At 35.5% G+C, this 15,773-nt stretch overlaps 1 protein-coding gene across 1 annotated transcript; it reads left to right on the forward strand.

Annotated features, from left to right (window-relative positions):
* The first annotated feature begins 205 nt into the window (after positions 1 to 205).
* PDCL3 (phosducin like 3) lies at positions 206 to 14,966 on the forward strand. Its single transcript, XM_053707637.1, has 6 exons — positions 206 to 383; positions 758 to 875; positions 8,334 to 8,424; positions 10,979 to 11,122; positions 12,432 to 12,640; positions 14,490 to 14,966. Exons 1-6 carry the CDS (start codon positions 378 to 380, stop codon positions 14,630 to 14,632), a joined length of 711 nt encoding a protein of 236 aa, XP_053563612.1. The 5' UTR covers positions 206 to 377; the 3' UTR covers positions 14,633 to 14,966.
* Positions 14,967 to 15,773: the final 807 nt, after the last annotated feature.

Raw genomic sequence — 15,773 nt, forward strand, 5'->3', positions numbered from 1 at the left:
CATGTATTTTTATTGTCCAGTAATAAACGATAAAATAGCTTTAAGAAGAATAAAAAAATACAACTCTTTTATTTGCAACTCAATCATAGCGATACTAACAACCAGCAGAGCATGTATGCCCGCTCCTCTATAAGCAGTCACTGTCTGCTGCCTCTGTATGCCGCTTCCTTATAAGGAGATAGCCCGAGCAGGAAGCACTCTGCTGTTATAGGGTATAACTTCCTCTGCTGCTGATCACCGTGCTGGCTGTTTAGTACTGGCCTGTGATTTTAGGTGTTGTACCGAGCTTTATTACTGAATTTAAACTGTAGTTTATATCGGCCGGTGGTGTTTGCGTAGGGACCTTCAGTGATCAGTGTTGTGCGGGGCTCGGCAAGATGCAGGTGAGAAGCAACCCTTACTATAGTATTGTACATTTTATTTATTTTACACACACAAGCTTACATACATTATTGCAAATACCATTTTAATTCTGGCTTTTTTTAACATATTTTTTTTATATATATATTTGCTTCCTTTCACCAGAACATAGCTTGCTATTTATATCTTGTGATCTGTAGTATATTACACTTCTGACCAGTTCCCCTTTTCTCCCTCCCATTGATGTACTATAGTGACATATAACTAATTATATGTGTGATTATCAACAAAAAGTCATATTACAAATGAATATATCACCATTTCAAACCCATGCAACTAAAGTCACAGCTACCTTTTTGTTTTTAAATACTTTAAACTGATCCTTATTTTATTTTAGGATCCAAATGCGGACACAGAATGGAACGATATCCTTCGTAGAAAAGGTATTCTTCCACCAAAGGAAAAGCCAAACGATGAAGAAGAGGAAGAAGCACAAATAATTCAGCAGTCAGTAGGTGAGTAGGTTAACCCCTTAGTGACCAGAGCACTTTTCCATTTTCTGTCCGTTTGGGACCAAGGCTATTTTTACATTTTTGCGGTGTTTGTGTTTACCTGTAATTTTCTTTTTACTCATTTACTGTACCCACACATATTATATACCGTTTTTCTCGCCATTAAATGGACTTTCTAAAGATACCATTATTTTCATCATATCTTATAATTTACTATAAAAAATTTTATAAAATATGAGGAAAAAATGGAAAAAAACACACTTTTTCTAACTTTGACCCCCAAAATCTGTTACATATCTAAAACCACCAAAAAACACCCATGCTAAATAGTTTCTAAATTTTGTCCTGAGTATAGAAATACCCAATGTTTACATGTTCTTTGCTTTTTTTGCAAGTTATAGGGCCATAAATACAAGTAGCACTTTGCTATTTCCAAACCATTTTTTTCCAAAATTAGCGCTAGTTACATTAGAACACTGATATCTTTCAGGAATCCCTGAATATCCATTGACATGTATATATTTTTTTTTAGTAGACATCCCAAAGTATTGATCTAGGCCAATTTTGGTATATTTCATACCACCATTTCACCGCCAAATGCGATCAAATACAAAAAATTGTTCACTTTTTCACAATTTTTTTCACAAACTTTAGGTTTCTCACTGAAATCATTTACAAACAGCTTGTGCAATTATGGCATAAATGGTTGTAAATTCTTCTCTGGGATCCCCTTTGTTCAGAAATAGCACACATATATGGCTTTGGCGTTGCTTTTTGGTAATTAGAAGGCCGCTAAATGCCACTGCGCACCACAAGTGTATCATGCCCAGCAGTTAAGGGGTTAATTAGGGAGCTTTTAGGGAGCTTGTAGGGTTAATTTTAGCTTTAGTGTAGTGTAGTAGACAACCCCAAGTATTGATCTAGGCACATTTTGGTATATTTCATGCCACCATTTCACCGCCAAATGCGATCAAATTAAAAAAAACGTAAAATTTTTCACAATTTTAGGTTTCTCACTGAAATCATTTACAAACAGCTTGTGCAATTATGGCACAAATGGTTGTAAATGCTTGTCTGGGATCCCCTTTGTTCAGAAATAGCAGACATATATGACTTTGGCGTTGCTTTCTGGTAATTAGAAGGCCACTAAATCCTGTTGCGCCTCACACGTGTATTATGGCTAGCAGTGAAAGGGTTAATTAGGGAGTTTGTAGTGAGCTTGCAGGGTTAATTTTAGCTTTAGTGTAGAGATCAGCCTCCCATCTGACACATCCCACCCCCTGATCCCTCCCAAACAGCTCCCTTCCCTCCCCCACCCCACAATTGTCCCCGCCATCTTAAGTACTGGCAGAAAGTCTGCCAGTACTAAAATAAAAGGGTTTTTAAAAAAAAATGAATTTTTTTTTATAGCATATTTACATATGCTACTGTGTAGGATCCCCCCCTTAGCCCCCAACCTCCCTGATCCCCCCCAAAACCGCTCTCTAACCCTCCCCTCTGCCTTATTGGGGGCCATCTTGGGTACTGGCAGCTGTCTGCCAGTACCCAGTTTACAATAAAAAGTGCTTTTTTTGGGGGTTTTTTGTTTTTTTTTCTGTAGTGTAGCTTCCCCCCCCCCCCCCCCCCCACCCCCCACAGACAAACCCCCACCACCTTGCTGATTGTTTAAATTTTATTTTTTATTATATTTTTTATTTCCCCATTTTCTGCAGTGTAGCGGTTCCCACCCGCTCCCTCCCCGTGCACGCGCCCGCCCCCACCCTCCCGTGCACGCGCGCGCGCCCGTGCGCACCCCCAGCCACCCCCGCCCACGATCCCGCCCCCCTTCAGATCCACATGGCCGCCACCCGCCTCCCGGTCCGGCTCCCACCCACCAACGCAGGTAGCCACCGATCTCCGGTGCAGAGAGGGCCACAGAGTGGCTCTCTCTGCACCGGATGACTTAAAAAGGTTATTGCAGGATGCCTCCATATCGAGGCATCACTGCAATAACCGGAAAGCAGCTGGAAGCGAGCAGGATCGCTTCCAGCTGCTTTCCACACTGAGGACGTGCAGGGTACGTTCTCAGGCATTAACTGCCTTTTTTCTGAGGACGTACCCTGCACGTCCTCAGTCGTTAAGGGGTTAACAAACATTCAGCAACTAAAATACTGAATTATTCTGTAGCCATATTTAATAAAATTGGGTTATCAGGACACCAAATTAACAATAGTTATGGTTAAAGGGACATACTGTCTATCCCTAAGACATAGTTTTGATTACTTATTGTTACATACTAGAGAAAAAAGAGAAATAATATGGAATCTAAAAAGAAACCATAAGATTCAAATAACACAGGCGCTGGGCAGCTTAAAATAGAGAAATATAAAAAAAAAAATTATTGAGCATATAACGCCAAATATATGTGCGAGTGATAACACCTGGTGCGAACTAAATAAACCAAAAAAGTGCTAACAACAAAGGAATAATAAAAGTGTATAAAATTTAATTGCATAAGTGATACAAATAAAATACAAAAAGTATATTTTGCAAACACGATGGCGCTGATCAGACGCAATATTGGAGTGTAGTATACAAACAGCAACAATGTGTCATAATATACAATACAAATGTAACAATATGAAGAGTGTGGTTGTAATCGATTTCCTGATATGATTCGATGTGGCGGTTTTTGAATAAGCCCAGATTTGAAGAAGGATTTTGATCTTCAATTGGAGCTGGAACGAGATGAGGAAGACCAATAAAACGACAGAAAAGGCAACAGCATAAGGTTATCACTTATACTTACACCGGAGGTCGGTGGTTTAGTCCTATATGTTCCTCTCAGTGGCATAAATCTCCAAACCGCAGGAAGCACAAAATTCAGCCCAGCAAGGATAGGCCAGAGAGAAACAAAACAGAGCAGAGCAACGCGTTTCAACCCGTAAGCAGGGTCTTTTTCAAGCTTGAAAAAGACCCTGCTTACGGGTTGAAACGCGTTGTTCTGTTCTGTTTTGTTTTTGTTTCTCTCTGGCCTCCGTAGGTGCAGTTTCCCAGTTACCTGTGTGTAAAGGTGTTTGCAACTATCCTTGCTGGGCTGAATTTTCTGCTTCCTGCGGTTTGGAGATTTATACCACTGAGAGGAACATATAGGACTAAACCACCGACCTCCGGTGTAAGTATAAGTGATAACCTTATGCTGTTGCCTTTTCTGTCGTTTTTATTGGTCTTCCTCATCTCGTTCCAGCTCCAATTGAAGATCAAAATCCTTCTTCAAATCTGGGCTTATTCAAAAACCGCCACATTGAATCATATCAGGAAATCAATTACAACCACACTTCATATTGTTACATTTGTATTGTATATTATGACACATTGTTGCTGTTTGTATACTACACTACAATATTGCGTCTGATCAGCGCCATTGTGTTTGCAAAATATACTTTTTGTATTTTATTTGTATCACTTATGCAATTAAATTTTATACACTTTTATTATTCCTTTGTTGTTAGCACTTTTTTGGTTTATTTAGTTTGCACCAGGTGTTATCACTCGCACATATATTTGGCGTTATATGCTCAATAATTTTTTTTTTATATTTCTCTATTTTAATCTGCCCAGCGCCTGTGTTATTTGAATCTTATGGTTTCTTTTTAGATTCCATATTATTTCTCTTTTTTCTCACTTAATTATTAGAGGTTGGGAGTTTCCTCTTGTCTACCACAGGTTTAATAGGTTTCCTTTTTTGCGCAGTTAACACTTTGCTCTCTCTTTGTACATACTAGAGAAGCATCCTGGAACTGGTCCCATATCTATAAGCTTGAAAGAAGTAAATGAAACATTTAAATATTAGTTTGTTAGGAGCCGGAAATGATCACCAAGCTCCGCCCAACTTTTGTGTGTATATTAAAGGGACACTGAACCCAACATTTTTCTTTTGTGATTCAGATAGAGTATGAATTTTTAAGCAACTTTCTAATTTACTCCTATTATCAAATTTTCTTTATTTTCTTGGTATCTTTATTTGAAATGCAAGAATCTAAGTTTAGATGCCGGCCCATTTTTGGTGAACAACCTGGGTTGTCCTTGCTGATTGGTGGAAACAATCCATCCACCAATCAAAAAGTGCTGTCCAGAGTTCTTAACCCAAAAAAGCTTAAATGGCTTTTATTTCAAATAAAGATAGCAAGAGAACGAAGAAAAATTGATAATAGGAGTACATTAGAAAATTGTTTAAAATTGCATGCTAAGTATCTCCAAACATGATCAAAGTTTTCCTACTCTCACGCTGATTTGTGCATCTGCAATTGGAACTAACTGGAAAATATTAAACCTGCACTGCTAAACTGTCATACAAGAAAACGGCTGACTCAACAAGAAGAAAGCTGTGGGCAAAGCTTGGAGGCCATTTTCGGATGCTTTCAAACAATATTTTAAAGTTTAATGCACTTTTTACAAGCTTATATATGGGGAACCCATTGCAAGATGCTTGTCTGGTATAAGTATTGGGTCTAGGCTGTCCTTTTAAATCCAATCCTTTTTACATATTCTCCTACCACATCACACTGCAATATAAATGGTTTGTTGCAAATATCTTACAGTTCACTAATAACAGATTGTAACACACTAACTGGAAGCGTCTGCAGTTACACGCACAGCTATTACTCTGTAGTCCACCTGTTTGGAGAAATCACTCCCTAGCAGCTGATGTGTTTTACACCAAAGCAGAAATTGCAAATGGTCAAATGTAAACATTGCAGGAGCTGTGACATAAAGACCAAGAGAACTTGTCCTGTGAATTTTAACACAACTTAGAGTTCTCAACAATGTAGTAAGAAGAGGTGCTTGTTGCTGCAATGGACTTGCCTGATTTTTCTACTTTAATAGCTATTATAGTAATATTTAACTTTAATGCATAACTTCCACTATCTTAAGAAAATTATTTACATTTTAGTCAAAATAAGTTTTGCAGCTTGTTGTTGTTTTTGCTAAAAAATGTTGGCTTAGGAGCAAACATTGGTGACACATTTTGGCTTTTTTTTTTTTTTTTAGCTGAATTTGAAGGCTCTCTGACTATAGATAATCAATTACTGTCAGCCAATGCATATATGATGAGTTGTGAATAGACTTACAAGCTTTTGTTGTAGAAAGGGAATAGTGTTATGGCAGCTCCCTGGTGGAGTATAAAGAAATAACATAACTGTCTAAATCCTGGCATATTTATGGCGTTTAAAGGGACATTCCGGTCAAAATTGATAAATTACATATTTGAATAGAAACACATTTACAATATACAGATATTGTCAAAAATGCTTCTAATAATTATCACTGTTTTAGTGTTAACATTTTCTCAGCATGTGCATGTAAAGCATAGCTAGATATTCAGTGCACCAGCATTTTATATACTGCAGCTGCTCACAGCGCCAGTGGGGCTTGTATCATGTTAGCAATTAACAAATTGAGTCATTACCAGATGGTACAAGGACCTTAGACTCTCTGAGCATGTGCTGTGTTTAAAATGCTGGTGCACGGTGCATATTTAAATACACTTTTGAAACGGCTATAGCTTTTATTAGACGCATGTTTGCTAATACATGTATATTAACAAAAATGTTTCTATTCAAAAATGAAATGCATCTATGTGGATTCCAGTCTTGGCTGGAATGTTCCTTTAAGGCTACATATTTTACAATAAGAATAAAAGTGAAATCTGTTGGTGTTTTAGAAAAGTAACAGAAGCCATTATAAAATGTAGTCATGCAGATGCCTGGTACCAGGATAGAAAGGTCAAAACTAAAATGTGTATGGTACATTTCAATATTACATAGGATTTTTTGCCATCCACTTCCATTAGCAAAAAAGCTTCTGTGCATATGCGGATGAAATCAGAATAACTTTTACTAGAAGCATTTTTGCTAATGGAAATATATTACACAACTGATTATATTTAAAGGGACATGAAATCCCAAATTTATCATTCATGATTCAAATAGAGCATATATTTTTATTTAACTTTGCAATTTACTTCTATTATCATTTTTTTGTTTAATTCTCTTGCTATCCTTTGTTAAAGGAGGAACAATGCACTACTGGGAGCTAGCTGAACAAATCAGTAAGCCAATAACTAGAGACATATATGTGCAGCCACCAATCAGCAGCTAGCTCAAAGCTCCTGAGTCTACTTGGGTATGATTTTCAACAAAGGATGCTAAAAGAACTGAGCAAATGAGAAAAATAGAAGTAAATTGGAAAGTTGTTTGAAATTGCATTCTTCATCTGAATCATGAAGGAAACATTTTGGGTTTTATAGCCCATTAAAATGAAAATGCATTCATGCTTCTTTCAGTTTGACCTTTCTATCCCTTTTAAAGTGAATGTAAATTTTGATGGTAAAGTGCCCAGTTTTTAAAAGTTCGATTAAAAACAGGGGCACTTTAATTCATCAAAATTTACATTTTACTCCTGTTGTGAAAAAAAAAACTTACCTTTTAATCTTGACAGCAGCTCCATCTTCCTCCGGTCGTCGCAAGCCGTTTCCTATGTCATAAATGGATGGGTCATCCTCCAATCACGGTTCCCCCCCCCCCCCCCCCCCCCCCCCGGGGAATCAGTGTCTGATTCAATGCCGTGATTGGAGGAAGCCGGATTCCTCATTTTAGACCCAGGAAGAGGCTTTGCAACTGGTGGAGGAAGCTGGAGCTGCTCTCAAGATTAAAAGGTAAGTTGTGAAAAAAAAAAAAAAAAAAAAAACAGGAGTGAAATGTAAATTTTGATTAATTAAAGTGCCCCCGTTTTTAATCAAATTTTTAAAAACCGGGCACTTTAGCATCAAAATTTACATTCACTTTAAGTGCATAAACTAATAGTCATCTTTTATAGGAATGGGTCATTTTTTGAATGAGGTTTTATCAGTGTGCATCTATTTAGGAAATGTCAAAGTATCACTATTAAGCTACTGCTAACACTACATTTGATCATTTTTGTTAGTGCATGATTAGATGCAAGAAAAAAAAGTCACTTACAGGGAGAGTAAAGTAAAAATTAAAGCATCCAATTTTAAACAACTTTGCAATTTTTTTTTTTTATTATTTACTTTGTGCTCTTGTTATCCTTTGTTGAACAGTAAATATAGTTAGGCGCTTAGGAGTGTGCAATATGTCTTTAGCAGTCTATGACCGCAGTATTTGCAACATTGTATAGCACTGCAATAAACAATGTTGCAAACACTGTTGCCAGATAGCTATAGACTATTGCACACTTCTGAGCTCACCTAGCGTTACTCTCTAACAAAGGATACCAAGAGAACTAAGCAAAATTGATGATAAAAGTAAATTGGAAAGTGTTTTTCCCCTTTTTTTTTTTTTTTTTTTTTTTTTTTATTCCTTTTTTTTTTTATTTTATTATTAACTCTGATTTAGTTGCCAAACCATCTTCAAATCTGGTTCAGCGCTCTCTGAAACCATCTGTTTGATTTGTTTTCAGTAAAAACCTATGAAGATATGACGCTGGAGGAGCTGGAGGAGAATGAAGACGAGTTTAATGAAGAGGATGAGCATGCCTTAGAACTGTACCGGTCTGTATCAGAGGGAATAGGTTGTCTGGCATTTTATACTGATCTTGTTCCCATTATAAGCATTGAATTTAGGCTGAATGCCATTTTAAAATGTATCGGCTGCAAACAAATATGCCGGCCCACACTAAGTTTAAGGAGAAAAGCATAGAGGATCAGACACTGCAGTATTTCAAAATACAACACTAATTTAAAAAATAGTTCAAGCAGAAATACTTAGGTTATACTTTCTTTTAAAAACGTTTCTATATTAAATTTTATTCAAAAATATTTTTAAAAGGGACAATCTTTTTTTTTTTTTTATTTAACACTCTTTCTAATACAGAGCTGCATTCACATTGAGATGGAATATTATTGAGAATGTAGGAGACGATACCAGAGGTTCAGATAAGGAGGTAGTGTTGGCCAAAACAGAGGTATATTGGATACGCCAATTTCAAACGAGAGTTGCAAGTGGTCTGAACTGTGCGTACTATGTTGACAGGAATTCGTTTTAAAATATTTTCATTTCAGCTATGAAGTTTTAAGGTTTCTCCTCTATCTAACAGGGTTTTAGAGGTTATTACTTATAAAGTGTAGTTAAAATAAAAAATGTATATTACAGATTTACTGTGAACAACAGTAATATTACATCCTAGTGCATCTAAGTGAATATTTTTCATTTTAGAATAATAGAAAAATACAATGAAACTAAAGACGGGGTTTGCCTTTTGAGCTGCCATTGATTAATCCCTGTTCGTGTATTTACGATATAGAATTAGAGCACATTTATGGTAGATTTTAAATCTAAAGTTTTATTATGTAAAATTGTTATTTAATTCAGGCTTAAGACTCTAGCAAGGTTTTAGGGAAGTTATCCAAGTAGACAAGGCCTTAAAGGGACATTAAACCCCAATTTTTTTCTTTCATGATTCAGATAAAGAATCTAATTTTAAACACTGTTAGAATTTACTTCTATTATCTAATTTGCTTCATTCTTTAGATATCATTTGTTGAAGAATTAGCAATGCACATGGGTGAGCCAATCACACGAGGCAACTATGCAGCCACCAATCAGCAGCTACTGAGCCTATCTAGATATGCTTTTCAGTAAAGGCTATCAAGAGAATGAAGCAAATTAGATAATAGAAATAAATCAGAAAGATGTTTAAACTAGCATGTTCTTTCTAAATCATGAAAGAAAAAAGTTGGGTTTCATGTCCCTTTAAGCTTAAACTATGTATGCACTTGATATCAAGGTATATGCTTATTATTTTGTAGTTGCATATGATTGAAGATAGGTTTTACATAAAAATAAGTAGAATTGCTATTATACCTAGACTAGTATGTTTCATGTACTTTATCCCATTTAAAGGGATAGAAAGGTCAAATATGAAATGTGCATAGGTGCACTTCAATTTGAAATGTAAGCATTTTTGCAATATACTTCTAGTAGCAAAAATGCTTCTAGAAAAAGATATTACTGTTTTTCTGAAGCATGCACACATCTGGTGAGGGCCTGAGCACCAGTATTCAGACACTACACCTTCTCAGAGAGTCAGCAGTGGCTTGCATGATACAAATTACATATTCAGAAGCAATTTACCCCACTGATAGCTCTCTGAGAATGTGTAGTGTCTGAATACTAATGCACAGGCCCTCACCAGATATGTGCGTGTGTCGCAGAAAAACAGAACTTTTACTAGAAGCATTTTTGCTAATGGAAGTATATTGCAAAAATGTTTCTATTACAAATTGAAACGCACCCATGCACATTTTAATTTTGGCCTTTCTATCCCTTTAAGTATTATCAATGTAGAGGGTTAAAAGCAAGGTTTGGGATGTGCAAATCTGGACATCTAGTGGTTAATAGCAAGCAGAAGGCCACTGTAATCTCCGTATTTTAATCAATGATTCTGGTCCCTTTAATAATTCGGATAAGTGTGATTTGGTTGACAGGGATTTGTTTTTAACCAATGATCTTAGACTAATAGGTTTAAAAAGTTCACAAGTCAGTGAAGTCACTCACATCTAAGAGTATAGCGAATGCCAAAATGCGTCAGCCTGTAACTATGCACAGAGGTGTTTTTGTTTTGTGTCACTGTTTTATATATCTATATATGATACACACATATATCCATATTTCGACATGAATATGCATGTATGTCTGTCAAAGCCCTTTCCCTGCTTTTTTATTTTTTTCTAACACCTGAGACCTCATATCTTTTGAGCCCTTATAACTTTTTTTGTGCACTATTTTTTTAGATGGTGATGTTATGAGTGTAACTGTACTTTGTAATGTATTTTGATGTGTTGTGTGACACATTTTTGTTTTGCGAAACTGTTAAGCACAATTCTGAGGTGTAATCATTCTAGTGTAAATTGCGATTGCGCTCAAGTGATCGCATTTACTTTCAACTCGTAATACGAGCAATAAACTCGATGCGCGCAAACACCCGCGATATATCCCTTATCACTTCTGCGTAACTGTTAGCGCTCCACTCATAATCTGACCCTATATCTTTTATGACTGGCTATATTCTGTTTGATTTGTTTCATTTGTTATGTGTTTTCACAGGCAGCAACGATTGGCTCAGTGGCAAGCAATGCAACTAAAAAATGTGTTTGGGGAGGTGTTGGAGATTTCAGGACAAGACTATGTACAAGAAGTAACAAAAGCTGGCAAAGATTTATGGGTTATTCTGCACCTTTACAAACAAGGGTATGGAAATCTTCCTTTTTATAATGTACTGTATTATATTGAGAAAGGCAGTAGTTTAAAAAATTAATTATAAGATTTTTTTGATTTTTTTTAAAGTAAAATATTAAAGGGACACTGAACCCAAATTTTTTCTTTTATGATTCAGATAGAGCATGAAATTTTAAGAAACTTTCTAATTTACTCCTGTTATCAAATTTTCTTCATTCTCTTGGTATCTTTATTTGAAATGCAAGAATGTAAGTTTAGATGCCGGCCCATTTTTGGTGAACAACCTGGGTTGTCCTTGCTGATTGGTGGATAAATTCATCCACCATTAAAAAAGTGCTATCCAGAGTTCTGAACCCCAAAAAAAGCTTAGATGCCTTAGTTTTCAAATAAAGATAGCAAGAGAACGAAGAAAAATTGATAATAGGAGTAGATTAAAAAGTTGCTTAAAATTGCATGCTCTATCTGAATCACGAAAGGAAAAAAATTGGGTTCAGTGTCCCTTTAAGCAAAATTAATTTTAAGTGCAATAAATAAATGCATGTAATTAAATTATATAAGTGTAGAGTAGATATTTACAGTTAGATTGTTTGCATCAGTTTTCAGCATATGCCTACACATAGCTTAATGTTGGTGTTATAAAGCCAAGTTCCTCTGTTGTGTGTCATTTTATTTTATATATATATTTTTTTTTTTTATTTCAAAAAACTGCTTCTGAAAATGTGTTCTGTAAAAGAAAATATCTCACATAGGTTAAAAATATACACTTTATTTATCATTTGCAAAAGCAAGAATACATTTTAGGTAATAACTGGAATAAGATACGAAGCATTTTCATTCTTATCGATCATGGTATACAGAGGTTATTTAAGCTATAAAAGGTGAACACAGTTTTCCATATAAGCCAGTGAGCTTTTCTTCAGCAAACCAACTGCACACAGGCTTATGCTTCCTGTTCCCTTCAAAATTACCAAACGGCTTTAATTATCTTATTCCTACAAACAAAATGTTATGATCTGTATTTCTTTTCTGATGATGCAATCATAATTGACAAGCAGTAGCACAGATCTGTTAAAGGATGTAAATGTTCTTTATATTTTATTTTATATATATATAAAAAAATTTTTTATCTGTACACATTGTTTTCCATGCTTGATGTAAAGGGAATTGCCCTTTAATGAGCCAATTGTCATTATTTTGCATGTTGTTAGTTTTGCAAAATGTGTTTTAAAGATCAGGCAATTCATAAAGAACTATACTTTTCTTATTAAACACCACACTGTAGTAGTTCATGGTTAAATGTTTTATTTCTTTTCATTTCTAGAATTCCACTTTGTACCTTAATTAATCAACACTTGGCTGCACTGACCAGAAAGTTTAAAGATGTAAAATTTATAAAAGCCATTTCTACCACATGCATTCCCAACTATCCAGACAAGAACCTCCCAACCATCTTTGTGTATCTTGACGGAGAGATCAGAGCACAGTTTATTGGACCATTAGTATTTGGTGGTATGAATCTAACACAGGATGGTAAGTAGGGAAAACACAAATGTATCATGGTTTGAAATGACTATTATGCACCTAGATATGTATGGTTAAAACATTGCAATACATCTCCTATATATACGGTTATCAGTGTAAAATATGCTGTATTAGTGTATAGCTCACAGTGAAATTGTAGTCCAGGTTTATAAATGCAGAAGGATGAAAGAATAAGTTACCATTTCAGAGCAGAGTCCGTTGAAGGGTGGGTGAGAAATTGAAAAGCTGAAAGGTACCTGAAACCCAATATTTTTCTTTCATGAGAATACAACATTTCAATTTACTTCTATTATGCACTTTGCTTCACTCTTTAGGTATCCTTTGTTGAAAAAATAGCAATGCACATGGGTGAGCCAATCACACGACTTCTATGTGCAGCCACCAATCAGCAGCTACTAAGCCTATTTAGGTATGCTTTTCAACAAAGGATATCAAGAGAATTAAGCATATTCGATAGTAGAAGTAAATTGGAAAGTTTTTTTTAAAATTGTATGTTCTATCTAAATCATAAAAGGGAAAAAAAATGGGCTTCATTTCTTTTTAATAGATTCAATTTAAGTCTATGTAAGTGAGGGCATGTTGACCAACTACAGTGTTCTCCTAAGTTACTTTGGCTGCATATGCATTTATTTTATTCATATGAGTTTACTTTTTGTGCTGTGACTTGTAGTGTTTGGTTTGTATCCTGAAGTTGGTGAGAGTCATCATGCTCTCTTGTATAGTTTGTTAGAGTTTCAACTTTGAAAGAAATAGATATGTTTTTAGATGGATTGAAGACATTCGTAAGTCTTGAGATATTGAGAAGAGGGTCTAGTACGAGATCTGAACAGGAGCTTTTATAAGGATTTTTTCTTTTTTATTTGGTATCAAAAGAATATAATTTTTTTTCTTCTTAACAGTTGTTGGGGGTTTTTTTTGGTGGGGGGGGAGGGGTTATTGTTTTTGTCTTTATTTCTTAAGGTCAATTTAAGCCTCTAATTAGAATTTTTTTTTTTGTGTGTGTAAGGTAAAAAAATTGTAAATTTTTCACACCTGTGTGTGGTTGGGATTGTTTACCTGTGCATTATTGTCAGTGATGATGCCTATTTCTCGGGTTCTGGTGTGATTTTTGGTAAGTCACATTTTTATATGTACATGTCTGATTCCGGACTGCTTACTCAATCCAATGTTGGTAAGGGGGCAAGTCAAAAGTCAGGTACCAGCTGGGCAGAAGAAGCACATCATCACAGTCCAGAAGAGTAATCAAGCCAGAGGTCAGAAAACCAAAATGAAACCCAACAAGCAGTCAGGAAACCCAGGAACAAATGTGTACTAGCAAAAGAGAACTCTCATCATGAACAGGTGACACATGGCACAACACACGTGCATGTGCAAGCTACACTTTACACTGAAAAATAAAGCCCAGAGATTAAGTGATGGTCATTGCCATGGCAATAACAATGATGCGCAAACAAACCTAACCACTAAAGAAAGTCCTGACAAGAGATTTGCTTACAAACATATAGACCATTCTACTTGCTATAGGTCTTCTTGGCTCTATTCCATATTAAAACTTACTAATACAATTTTGCAAATCTAGAAAACCGTTGAATTAATCAGTAGAACAGCGCCACCACTTGTATGGACCAGTAATTCTTCATGCAAAAAGGGCTTTCTGATCACTTGCGTAGCTTGATTGTAATGTGTTGTGTGGGCCTCATGAATGGATGAACAATAAGTACACAAAACCAACTTGTGTTAGGATTTACTACAATGTTTTTTTTTTCCTTTCTTTTAAATAACTAAAATTGTCATTTTCCCCTTGTATAATAGAGTTTAATACTTGCCTTGTTTACAGAGCTTGAATGGAAGCTTGCGGAGTCGGGTGCTCTTAAAACCGATCTTGAGGAAAATCCACGTCCGCAAATTCAGGACAAGCTTATGTCCTCCATCCGTACAGCAATCCCCAGCAGATCACACAGTGATTCAGAAGAGGACTGATGATTTTCTTCAGTTATGATAAAATGTACCTGTGCCTTCACTGCCATGAGCATAAAGCCAGAAGTGCTCTCCATGTGTTCAGGAGGAACGTTTAGCAGTGAATACATTCTTAAACCATTTTACTTCTAGCGCACCACTGTGGAAGTAAAATGATTTAACTAATTAGACCCATGACCTCACTTTATTTATTTGGATTCTGTATTTTATGACGCCACTTCAGTAAAACACTATAATTTTTCATCAATTCTGCTCACCTCCCAGATTTTTTTTATTTTAATGTATTTCGTATCATAAATAAATTGGCCATTTATTGTTCAATGGCTTATAAATATAACGTATCTTATTTTATTCCCAACTCTCATCTCTCCTTTTTTCAGACAATATTTTGTTAGCATGTGTAAGAACAAATGTATATGTTTGTGTGTGTGTATGTGTGCTTGTCTGTGAAGCGAGAGATTAACATTTATTATTCTCTATCAGACACACAGGTGGTGTGGTTTACAGAGGTGTAAAAATATCACTAGAGTTTACTAGTGAGTGGGAAAAAAGTTACTAGAGATATAGATAGATATATATATATATATATATATATATATATATATATATATATATATATATATATATATATATCTCTATCTATCTATATATATATATATATATATATATCTCTATCTATCTATATCTATCTCAGACTTGAAATCCATTCATCCAGAATACTGCATTCACCGGATTTTCTTCAGAATAAAATATCCTTTTATTGGTACAACGTTAAAACATGAACTACCCCAAACGTTTCAGCACCCACTGGCCCCTTGTTCACTGGGAGCTAAAGTGCAAAAAATGTATAGTGTTAACCACTAACCCCACCCCTATATATACACTCATAGTGCTCTTAGTTCACAGCACTAGGGCCAATTACCAAGGATCTTTAACACCTGTTAGTAATCCTTTTACGATACAATATCATCTCTCTGACAAATTACTATTAAATTATCGTCATTATTATCCCCATCTAGCAAATAACATCTGAGATCCTGATAAAACAAGCCCTAATCCTATTGCTATCTAAAGTAAAAACAAAAACATATCGGATGTTCAATCTATGTAAATACATACAGCGTGGACAACGTGACACACTGTC

Source organism: Bombina bombina, chromosome 3 (assembly GCF_027579735.1).
Source record: "Bombina bombina isolate aBomBom1 chromosome 3, aBomBom1.pri, whole genome shotgun sequence".
Lineage (NCBI taxonomy): Eukaryota > Metazoa > Chordata > Amphibia > Anura > Bombinatoridae > Bombina > Bombina bombina.

Excerpts from the sequence above, each read along its gene's own strand:
- PDCL3 (XM_053707637.1), top strand. Across the intron at positions 876-8,333 it reads AATAATTCAGCAGTCAGTAG|TAAAAACCTATGAAGATATG; the intron begins GTGAGTAGGTTA and ends ATTTGTTTTCAG. Across the intron at positions 8,425-10,978 it reads CATGCCTTAGAACTGTACCG|GCAGCAACGATTGGCTCAGT; the intron begins GTCTGTATCAGA and ends GTGTTTTCACAG.